The 11828-nt window shown below is 48.6% G+C and overlaps 3 protein-coding genes across 3 annotated transcripts; 1 reads left to right on the forward strand and 2 right to left on the reverse strand.

Moving 5' to 3' along the window:
* Positions 1-469: 469 nt before the first annotated feature.
* On the reverse strand, positions 470-1456 carry LACBIDRAFT_301276 (uncharacterized protein; the record flags this gene model as incomplete). Its single annotated transcript, XM_001874046.1, has 1 exon — positions 470-1456. The coding sequence occupies one exon, from the start codon at positions 1454-1456 to the stop codon at positions 470-472; it is 987 nt and encodes a 328-aa protein (XP_001874081.1).
* A 6622-nt stretch (positions 1457-8078) lies between these two features.
* Positions 8079-9086, forward strand: LACBIDRAFT_227798 (uncharacterized protein; the record flags this gene model as incomplete). Its single annotated transcript, XM_001873420.1, has 6 exons — positions 8079-8262; positions 8318-8418; positions 8474-8601; positions 8658-8828; positions 8884-8988; positions 9038-9086. Coding segments are annotated over 6 exons (738 nt in total), but the record flags the coding sequence as incomplete, so codon positions are not given.
* A 165-nt stretch (positions 9087-9251) lies between these two features.
* Positions 9252-11786, reverse strand: LACBIDRAFT_301280 (Sly1 vesicle trafficking sec1-like protein; the record flags this gene model as incomplete). The annotated part of the gene is made up of 9 exons (XM_001874047.1): positions 9252-9677; positions 9738-10064; positions 10126-10300; positions 10355-10652; positions 10706-10873; positions 10924-11149; positions 11206-11419; positions 11474-11712; positions 11766-11786. 9 exons carry the CDS (start codon positions 11784-11786, stop codon positions 9252-9254), a joined length of 2094 nt encoding a protein of 697 aa, XP_001874082.1.
* Between the last annotated feature and the right edge of the window lie 42 nt (positions 11787-11828).

The raw sequence follows: 11828 nt of genomic DNA on the forward strand, positions 1-11828 counted from the left end.
CCAGCTATGTCTGCTCAGAATTGCATTCAGAAGAGCTCGAAGCTCGGCCGAGTTTGATGATCCACGAAGCCTCAGACACCCCGCAAGCTAATCAAAGTAACATTCGAAAGCAAGTTCAAGGAGCACGAGTTACCATGTTCAGCCCCGAAAGACGTCGGCAGCGAACGTCTTCTGCAAGAGGTGAAATATGATCTCCGGCAAACCTGGTAAGTTTATTAATCAACGGAATCACCATGTTCAATTTACGGTTTATCTTCTACTTACATCAAAAAGCAAGACTACCACCAACTAGCGTCACCCTATCGTGTTTATCCTCCTAGCATCTGAGAAACCTCTTCCTCCAATTTCGATATGTTATCCCCTTTGAATAATGTCTTCTTTTGAACTAGACAAATTTGTAATGACAAACCCGAATAATGAGCGAATTATAACCCAACCAACTATGATAAGGAGCCAACATAAGACCGGATTAATGGAAGGTGTACGTCTCCATGCAACCGCAAGAGCACAAGATAACTTGACACGGCTCCCCTCCATCAGGAGGCCGCAGCGTGGAAAATTTTGGACAAAAAATATCGTTCTTCGATTGTAAGCCGCCTTCACATATTCGGGCATGGTTTGATTCAAACGATTGATGGTGGAAATCGAAGGGAAGAGGCGAAAGGGCTTCGACTGGTGAGTTGGCTCGGTGGGTCTTGTGTGGCGGCAAAATGAAATTTTCGCTTATGGATGCGAGCTCGTCCAGAGAGACGATGGGTATGCGGCGAGATGGACGGGGTTGGTGCAGCTTGATAGGAACTTGTGTTACATGTGAAGGCCAAGATGACGAAGGTGTGATGGATGAATTTGGTGGAGACTCAGCCGGAATTGAAGGCAGTGACGGTAACATTAAAGGCTTGGGACCAATAGATAGCTTGCGGTGGGTATCAAAGTGCGTTTGATGCGGGTATGATGAATACGACGATGAAGGGGAGAATATGGTATGCTCTGAAGAAAGTTCATTGGGAGCAAGATCCAATGACATGGGTATCCGGCTACATTCCCGTTCGCGATCCCAATAATTGTCCGACATAGCCGTTTCTGACCATGGGCGATGATGTTCGGTGTCCTTTGATAGCTGTGTAGATATAAAATATGGTGAATTGCCCCTGGCCTCGGCGGAAAAATCTCCCTCGTCCACTGCAAGCGGTGCATGCCAATGATGTGGCGGCGTATCAATCATTCTGGACGATGACGCTGACGGTGGGGTCGGAAAATCGCTATCATGAGGTAGCTCGGGGAGGTCGGTGAATAGCGGTGGCTGAAAGCACACATCATGGAGCGCGTCGAATGAAGGCCCTTGCCTGGCGGCGTTTCCAAAGGAATACCTTGAATGGATATTAGGACCAATTAGCATGGGGGAATAAGGGTTGTTGGGGCTAGCATCATCTGCGTAATAGAATGGAGCTTGTTTCATAGCTCAAGTTGAAAAAGTCAATAGAAGATTGAAAGAGCTGTTCTCCAAACAATTGAAGGACCTTGACGGACCACCCAAAGGAGTGGAGGGAAACTTAGGGGAGCAAGAGCTCACAACGTGGAGAGGGCAAGAGGTAGAAGGTTGACCAACGAAGTTCGGTTGGCCTTTATATACATCACGGAGCGCTGGGTGTCGTGGATTTCCAGGGCGAGTTACCGTATCTTGCTTTAACCTGTCCAGCCCGTATGAGGCATGTGTTAGCTTGGAAGCCAATTATCTGCAGATTTCTGGAGAATCGGCAGGGACGCCACGTCCGTGATTGCCTCCATCGGGCATAAACTGCTGTAATAATCAATACGATCAACAAAAGGCGTCAGAAACGATCGCAGTTCCTCTCGGATCCCTGGACACAGCACCTGGCGCCTGCCCGTCACGAAAATGACATGATGAATTGGTAATTCAAAAAGCCTTCAACTCACCTCATCAGGGAGATCAGTCCAGGTGCCAAGCATGTAAAAGAACTTGAAGGAATCTGGAGAAATGCGGCCAGAGCGATGCCACGAATTGACCTCGTGGTCTTTGTTATTGCGTAGGCAGCACCAAGAAATGGAGGAAAGTGTTTGTTTTGATCCCAAGCACCCACAGGCCTTGACCACGTTCCTGATAGAAGATTGCACAAAGAAAAACAGGGCTATGGAAACAGCACCCATTTGGACCCAAAATCGACGAGGTGTTACCTTGCAGTAGAAACACAAACACAGGCGGTTTTTCGCCGCCTCATATCACGCCGTTCAAGGGCCGTGTCTGAATGACAGACTGCGTAAGATTAGATTTAAATAACAACAACACGTTGCCACACGCGAACCACAATTGGCCCCTTTAGCCCTTCTTTCGTGCAATAACGGTTTGGGCAATCGCTCAGATCGGGGCCAGGTATCAATACAATTGTTGGGCTGTAGGGGATGTCATGGCCCCATTAACGTTTGACCACAGGTTTTAACTTCTATTGCATCGGGTACGGATTCACTAAACAGTTGTGGATGTGCTGTTCGAACACTCAATCTTCATCATCATCCGACGAACTGGAAGCGCTAGGTACGTATTGGCCGGTTCTTGCCCGCCTATGTGCGAGGTCTTGCAAACGGCCCGACCTTCTCCGGTTGTTCAATGAATCGATAGCCTCCTGTTGATTCTTTTCGACCCAGTCTTCCAGAGCTCCTGGCATCTTCATCAAGCCCTTCCATTCATGGCGAGCAATGACGGTTCCACCACGAGCATCGTCCCAACCTGCACTCAAGATGAACGGTTCCTGAGCGGTTGTAGCATCATTACCAGAACTCCACGAGTTTAATTTGCAGATAAACGAACCTGAGAATGCCAACTAACGTCACGTACGCAGTTGTTTGACCGAGCTCCACTAATTGCATCGAATTCGGGTTCCGATGGGTCAAATGACCTAGGTAGCGTCTTCGAGCGGTCAAGCACTTGAATAATCCTTCCATCAAGTGACCAGATCTATGAGCGGTCATGATAAGCATGGTTGGAAGGTAATAAGTGTCGATGGATATGTACGTGTATCTTCCCGTCAGATGAGCCAGAGTAGATGTACTGTCCACCAGTCGTGTCCCCAGGGCTGAAATGACATCTGATGAGGGTCCGGAATACATGATGCCCTCTGTACGTCATAACACTACAGTCTTGCGGATGGGCCTTATATTTAGGTTTGGGGTAATAAGGATACCTACAAGTGCGTGAGCTCGTGTGATTTGCAGGAAGCCATGGCCTGACAAACCTGTAATCGAAATTCACAGAACCGTACGATCTGCCTTCCACGGCTTCAAATTCATGGCTGCTACGCATTTCACGGAGATCCCACAGACGCAGGGCTTGATCTTTACCATTGGATATAACATAACGACCATCGCCTTTTGCAGAAACGTACGTAATTCCTTCGGTATGGCCGATTAGCACACCAGAAGGCTTTTGCGAAGTATTTAATGATCGGCGGTCCCTATAGATGTATGAGATACTGAACTCTAGCGCTATGAGCTCAATACACACCAAATCTTGATGAACGTGTCATCAGAAGCACTCACAAGGACGTTACCAGAGCTGGTGTCAGCCCAACAGCAGCTGTTTACATCATCGGCGTGCGCAGAGATCTTGACAGTCCTTCGATTTGCTAGCAGATCATATACTGAGCAGAGGTGAGGACGATTGTGAAGGGTGGAGAGTAAGGCTTGTTACCAAAAATATTCCCACTTCCACCAGCAACAACCTCGTTACCGTCAGCAGAAAATCGACAGCTCCAGATCCCAAACTCTCCATCGCCGAAATTATATCCTCTACGAGAAGGAGGATCTGCAAATGGTATAGGTATTTGGGCTGAAGATTCTCCAGGGGATGTGCAAGTCATATAAACCGTTGGAGTCTGATGTATCTCAGCAAGAAAAGTTCAGGTTCAAGGTGATACGCTCACAATCGAGGAATATATCATCCTGAGGGAGCCAAAAAAGAGATTACAGGGAGTTGACATAAAATTGAAATGTCACTGTACCTCTCATTGTCAGGAGATAAATTTGCGTCTGTCACTGTCCACCGTCCGGGATGACCCTGTATAACATTCTTGACAGCCATGTTCGACTTGAGACCAGGGTGTGGAGGCGAGCTTGATGCTTGCGGAGGCCGCGGCGCGGTCATATCGAAAATATGTAGTCTAAAATCTAGATTTGAATAAATTTCAGTTGTACCGCACGGTTAATGACCTGTATGTACTTACCCTGCGCACAGGTGTAATAGAATGACGAATCTAATGGTAACGGTAAAGGGGAACAATGAGATAGATTTGTAGTTCTCACCAGCTGAAAATTGAGCCGTATAAACGTTAGATTCGTACGTGGCGACAGAAGTCCCATTTGTGTTGGGGACGAGATTCTGCACGCGTACTATTAATAATCGACGTTTGAAGGAAGCAAACGACAGCAATTTACATTTGAGTATTGCTCTTGGTACGAAGCCGGCATCGGGTGGTGAGGCCGACCGAGTAAGCTTCTCGTGATATTCAAATTCTTCCTCACAGCGTTGATCTTAAGACCGACACTGCCAAAGTCCCCGCTCAGGAGAAGCTCGACTCCTTCCTTCTGTGGTTCGGTATGAGGGGAAAACCAACTATACATGGGTCGATGGAAAGAAGTGTCATAACTTGGCTCGTCGCCGTCGTCGTCGTCGTCGTCGTCACCCTCATCCTCGTCGTGGTCCTCCTCGACACTAGTTTCGAATGCTCTGGGTGTGTTGAATAGAATCCGTGACAACGTTTGTAGGCTGATCCCTGAAAGACCGTCTGTCCGTCTGTCTGCGCCGCCTGATGCCCGCAAGCTTGCCCCGGACTGCATTGAGAATAAAGCTAAAGATTGTGAAGTCACGGAATGGGTATTTTACGCTCTGGAGACTTACAACCAAGGATATTCTGGATTGCCGTTTCATTCCGGTCTTGGGCTTCCACCTGGGCCTCTCCATGAATATGTTCCTCCTCATCATCAGACGGATCGTCCCAGTTTGTAGGCATCTTGTAGGAGACGGAGATTGTTACATTGGTGTGACCTTGCTACAACGGAAGATGACATTGGTCAGGACCTCCCAAAGTATGACAAACAAAGCGTGACCCTAACCCACTGTGCAACCTCGGCGCAACTACTAACTTCATCCACAATCCAGCTATGACCGCTGCGCAAATCCGCATTACAGCGGACGAGATCAATTTTCTCATCTATTCCTACTTTCAAGACTCTGGCAAGCATCGCAGACATGTTATTATGATTGCGCGCTAACGGCACACGGTATTACAGGCTTTGGTCACTCAGCCTTTGCTATCCGAAATGAAGGTCGCCTCCAAAACTCCCCTCTAATGTCAAGACACATTCCTCGCGGAGAACTCGTAGACTTGCTCAGCAAAGCGCTTCTCTATATTGAGGTCGAAGCGCACTGGCGCGGGGACTCCATGACTGCTAACTGTAAATCTGGTTTCTCGTTGCTTGAGCCGCATGTTTGTTCTACCGACCATCCAACTTCGAGACTGGCACCTGCGTCGACAGTTTCGGTTGCGGAGCCTCAATCTACCCGTGTGACGACAACGGCTCAACTGAAAACATTGAACTCCTCATCCTTTGCTCAGAAAAACGATACACAAGATGCCGCACCTGCGATACCGAACGTGTTGCCGTCTACGCTAAAAGAGTCCACATTATCGATTCCATCGAACGGAAATCTCGCCCCCGAACCCAATGCGAAACGAAAAGGGTCACCAGTCCCAGTTGATGGGCCGTCTGAAAAGCGTCCTAGGCGCGAAACAGACATGGATATTGATTCTGAATGTAGGGGAAAACTTGGTTACTCTTGTTCCTTCTAATCTGAGTTCGCAGCAAATCTAAAAGCGGACCTGCATCTCGCTCCTGAACTTCCCAAGAAAACTCTGAAGCCCAAACCCAGGGCTCAAGGTCCTGGGGATGACACAACGCCTCCACAGGCAGTTAAACTGCTTCCAGGTCACAAAGCTGAAGTATGGCTGTTTATTTTGATAGTTACCAATCAGTTCTCAACGGGGGCGGATCTAGGTCTTTGTCTGCGCATTTAATCCTGTTCAAATAGAGCTGTTGGCGACAGGGTATGTAATACATTTTGAAGTACCACCCACCACAATTTTGAAGCTGTCTTTAGATCCAAAGATGCTGTGGTCAATCTATGGAACCTCCCACGACCCCCACATGGTGTCAACAATTTCGCTCGCCCTCCTCCGACGCCGCTTGTCCTTGAAAACTTCTCTAAATCTCCCCAGGGTGATCTCACATCATTGCATTGGAACTCAGAAGGCACCCTTTTAGCAATAGGTTCCTATGATTCTGTCCTTCGAATATGTACCAATAAAGGGACCCTGTATTTTTCTCATCCTCAGCATCAGGTAGGCGTTGGCGTGTGCGATGTCGAACACCTGCTCACCACTTCAATTATTTTATTGAGAAGGGCCCCATATTTGCGACACGGTTTTCAAAAGATGGTCGCTGGTTACTGACAGCGAGTTTGGACGGCACAGCTTGTTTGTGGGATGTCCGCGAGAAGTGTCTGTACAAGCAATACCGATGTCATAAAGGTAAGGCAATCGTAAAATGCATTGCCGAGCTTTCTGGTTTAAAACTCCCTTCAGATTGTTGTTTGGACGTTGACTGGCTGAATGACGACACTTTTGCGAGCGGAGGGGCCGACATGCGCATTAACATTATGCGGATAGGTGAAAACGACCCCATCAAGACTCTCGAGTGAGTGCCCCGTTAAGGTTGTGGTTTTTATTATTCATCCTGTTTAGCGGACACCAAGATGAGATAAATCAAATACGTGCCAACCCGTCTGGGACACGATTGGCGTCGTGCTCAGATGATACAACTGCCCGTGTATGGAAGGTTGATAACATTCCCTCTTCCGCCGACGTAATTCCAGGATTGGTGGCCTCTGATCATGTTTTGGTGCTGGAGGGTCACAAGCATTCAGTGAGTACCATTGGCTGGTGTCCCCAACCTCCTGCAGGAATGAACGAACTACTCGCTACGTAAGTAAACTGTACGGTTTGTCTGTTAGTTCTAATCGGCTGCGTAGGTCATCATTCGACGGCACGGCACGGCTGTGGGACTCGGTGACCGGTGAATGCTTGAAGGTTTTTGCTGATCACAAGCGACCTGTCTACGCACTTGATTTCAGCCCTAATGGGCAGTTCCTGTCAACTGGCAGTGGGGATGGTTGGCTATACATATATGATGTTAAGGTAAATTTATTACATTCCGTACAGTTCGCTCCTGACAATTTCTTCCAAGACCCACGAAAAAAAATGGTCGTGGTATGCTGGCCCCGAGAAACCGGGGGTTTTCGAGATCGATTGGCAAAATCAATCTGGAGTTAATCGCATTGCGCTTGCTCTCGAGTGTCGGCAGGTAGCGGTAATTGATGTTTCCAAGATAGCTGCTTTGGGTACGCCGGAATACATCAAGAACACACACCCAAAGCTCCCGATAGCGAAGCCAGCGTTGCCTCGAATGTCGCTGCCCAGTAGTAGCAGAGGGTAGAACCGTATATACAGGCAGTCGGGCTTTTGTATTATATTTTGCGAACGTAATGTTGTATTTGTCGAGGACGCGTAAGTACGTGATAAAGTTATAGTGCCGCAGAGTGTGTTTGCCGGGGAAATGACGTCGCCCGTTTCGGCGAATTCCTCAAATGCAGCTTTCCAGACTCAACTTCAGCCAACTTCCCATGTCCCTGTTACATTCTCGAGTTTCGACGCTGAAGCCCTTAGCGACAGCGTCAACGCGTTCTGCATCTTTATTAACCTCTCGATTGTTCAGCACAGTTCGACAAACGACTCCCAAACAACAATTTAAGAGGCCACTATCGAACCTATGGACCTCAGGATTGTTCTCCCATGGAAATCGCTCACTCATGACTGAAAGGCCTATGGTTCAAACGGAGAGTACATCCTTCTCATGGCGACGTTTCGGCATGACTGCAGTATGTCATTCAACCTCTGTTGACATTGACGAACAAATGCCATTAACATCCGTTCGTGCAGGCAGGAGTTGCTGGTGCTGTTTTCGTATTCGATGCGATTCTCAACCGAGATACGCGAGACCCCCTCACTGAGGTTGAAAGAAGTTACTTGAACGATACCTTCAAGTACACTGGGGGTGGGCTGGTCTTGACCGCTTTGGCCGCTCGATCTATGTTTCAATCTGGCTTTGCTTTCAGAGTTATGGCGGCTAATCCAAGTACTTCAAGTCAACAATTGTCTTGCATGATTTAACTGACTCGCAAATGTCATAGTGGTTGTTCTTGGTGTCAGTCTTGTTGCGAGTATTGGTTCGATGATGGGGACCTACTACACCCCTCCCGAAAAAACGGTGCAGAAGCACCTCTTCTGGCTGGTGAGTGTTGTTCGGCAGTCGGGTCGTTAGATTACGTTGTTGACAAGGACATCAGGCATTCAATGCCTGTCAAGCTGCTACCCTTAGTCCCCTCTTCTTCGTTAGCCCCGCCATCTTGTCTCGTGCTGCGCTGTACACGTGTGGATTAGTTGGATCAATATCTTACATCGGGGCAACCGCTACGTTCGTTCTTGAGTTGTATCTTCCTTTTAGTCTCTGAAGCTCATGATTGTGTCCAGAAATGACAGGTATATATACCTTGGTGGCCCCCTACTTGCTGGTATCACCGTGGTGGCATTGAGTTCACTGGCCCCCATGGTTCTTCCCATGGGCATCCGTGCCCTTGCGATCAGCGAAGCCATTTCATTATATGGTGGACTGGCTGTATTTGGCGGTTTCGTTCTCTACGAGTAAGTGTCCTGCCTGAACCCTGATGCGAATTTAACATGCCACCCTTCCATAAAGCACTCAAAAGATCATAAAACACGCTCGCCTTGCAGATCAAGGTATCATGAAGCGAGATCCTCTCAGTGAATCTATTGCACTTGAGCTTGACATGATCAATATATTGTTCGTTTCTTTCCTGCATTGAACCTCCCTTACTCATCTGTCTTGCCAGCATTCGTCTCGTCCAGATCCTGTTGATGCAAAGCAACAAGAAGAAGTAGTGCATTGACGCAGCTTATGCACACACTCATTCGCCTTTCCGAGCACACTCTGTAAATATTACCCATGTATTTGTACCCATCCCCCATGGCCAAAGGCGATGCAATGTCTATCTGCATTCCTAATTACAAGGATATGAATTGTAAGCAGAAAGTCCAGCTCGCCACTCAGTTAGCTCCCGCTTTTCCAAGGCTCACCAGAAGGGCAACAAAACCCCCAGGATCGATTATATCCGTTCCGCCATAGGTCACTCTCTTCCCCGTCTTCCCTGCCCATTCCTCTAAATTTCCGTACTCGACATAGCCCGCCCCACCCACAATGAACACCATGCTCTCGGCGAACGCCATACGCTTCCCTTTAGTCACTCCGCTGCCTCCAGCGGCGCCAGGCATCCCTGAGTGGACATGCCGTGGTGCACGGGGATCGAGGAAGATGTAATCGTCTGTTTCTTGCAGAGACTGGTTAGATGCTGACGATGAGTCCATCAACGCCTCCGTCAGACGCGTGACGGGCAGCAGCTTGTTCGCCGGTAGGAAATTTTTAACTCCAGAGATAAGGTCCTCAAACCCGCCCTCCTTGAGACCTTTAGTAATCTGTAAGGTAAACAGGAAGTTAGCACAGGTCCCCAAACACCGATTAGAACGACGACAAACCCGGCTGCCCAAAGCGCTGAAACCTTTGAAAAGCTCGCCACCTTGCCCTGCAACACCCCCAAGATTGGGCGTCGCAGTTCCCCCAGTACCCATGCTTACAGAAGTCGTCATGCGGGATATTTCGCGTGTACGCCTGACATATTCAAAGGCGGCAACGTCGGCGCCTGAGGATTTGAGCTCCTTCTCCAATTCCACGATGTCATCTTTCGAGAGCGCGTTATCTGGGAATGAAAGATAAAATACGATTACGAAACGAAGTTTGTCCAGGGGTGTGAATTCTCCGTCTGGGCGAGGGGCACGTAGCATTTCGAGGACAGTGGATATATTCTGGAAATATGTGAATAGTGTTATGTTAAGGAAGAAAGAAACAGGGAAAGAGCGACAATACCTGCTTGCTAATAGCCTCTTCTGTGCTGAAAAGTTCGTCAAGGCCTCGCTTTTTAATTTGTTCAAGAAGAGCAGTGGCGATGTTCATGTGCGTGTCAAGCGTTGCCTTTCGTGCCGTTAATTCAGGGAGTTGGGTGATAGCCGTTTTCAGGTGCGCCGCGTTTGTTGTCAAGTCACTGCAAGTGACATCTCGTTGAGCGTCACTTCATATAAACAGAGGTTTGGCTCACAGTTGAGAGATATCATTGACATCGCTGACACCTGTGCTCCGCGTAATCTCAGCTGCATCGTCCTTGTACTTGTTCAGCTCTAAGTCAATTTCTCCTGCCACTTCGGGGAATGGATTTGCTGCGCTCCTGGCCCAGAAAAAATCTTTCGAATCAAGATCGTAAGACTTCTTCGTCTGTTTCTCTGTGATTGTGACTCGGTTGAGCTTGATTTGAAGGCAGTCGGAGATGAGAGCTTGGTATGTCCATCCGTGGGCTAACATAGAGACCAAATCCACGTTACGATCAATGATGAGCAGGACTAGATCATCCCAAATAAATTGAGCTTGAAAGGAGTTATGAGAGAGAACATACGGGGGCGTTGGAGGGTTGACAACCCTGTAGCGTCATTGGTGAAGAGAGAAGTGGAGGAATGGCCTGCTCTTGAAGCTGAGAGTAATGCGTCTCGGATTTTCGTTTCGACTTTCTTCGCAATCATTTCAGCGGCGTTCCCTCGAGGTGCTCTAATAAATGGAACGTGGCCTGTGTAGACTATGTAAACGGAAGAAAATAATGGAAAGGGAAAGGCAGACCAGTGGTGGCAACGGCGCTGAAAAGTCCATTAGCAACGCGTTCTATCTCATCCTCAATTTGTTGTTCTGTCGACGAGGGTGAATTGAGGATACTGTATGTTGACGTCGAGGCAAGCGAACTAGACGGTCCGCCTGGTGAGGTCGGAGGTACTGATGGTGGTGGGGGAGGCAGAAGAGAAAACAGAGACGGCGATGGGGCGATGAAAGAAAGGTATTGGTCCACGACCTGAGGTTTGGAAAGGAGTCAACGGAATGCAAGTTGCGGAATACGAGAACACGCACCTGCTCCACGAGTTCTCCCGTACCGTCTTGAGCTACAGATGCTGCCAATTCTTCGAGGAGCGCGCGAGGAAGAGGTTCCACAAAGTTAAGGTGGAAAGATTCGTAAAGCGACTTCTGAAGATCCTGAGCTATCCGACGGATGTTGGCGAGTGTTGGGGAAACGAAATAGACTGCTGGAACATCGGAAAGTGATGGGCGGAGAGAGTGAAGCTGACTGGGATCATGCTAATGCCTATAGCGTAGAAACGGGTGAAGGAACGGGACCTACACATGTAGAGTAACACCAGCGTCGCGTAGATCCTGCACACGCAGGATTGTTGCGAGAACATCCTTCGTCTGTTGGTCCAAAACAAGGACTTTCCACACGGGAGGCCCAGATACTGGGGGTGTCTTGAATCCTGAGCCTTGCTTTGAGGTAGTCGTGCTTGGCTCTATTGGTTGATTGAGGTTGAGAAGAGACAAGAGAGCTCTTGCCTGAGCCTGCTGCAGCGTGGTCGACGCTGTCGCCTGTAGTTTCGTTGGTGAGCTGGATGTAAGCGTTTATTTTGTAGGCGACTGACTTGTCGTAGGGTGCTCGCCATGACGAGCCGCTCTCTGTCACCGTGGTAAGTAAGTACGTGGTT

Source organism: Laccaria bicolor, genomic scaffold, assembly GCF_000143565.1.
Source record: "Laccaria bicolor S238N-H82 LACBIscaffold_1 genomic scaffold, whole genome shotgun sequence".
NCBI classification, from domain to species: domain Eukaryota; kingdom Fungi; phylum Basidiomycota; class Agaricomycetes; order Agaricales; family Hydnangiaceae; genus Laccaria; species Laccaria bicolor.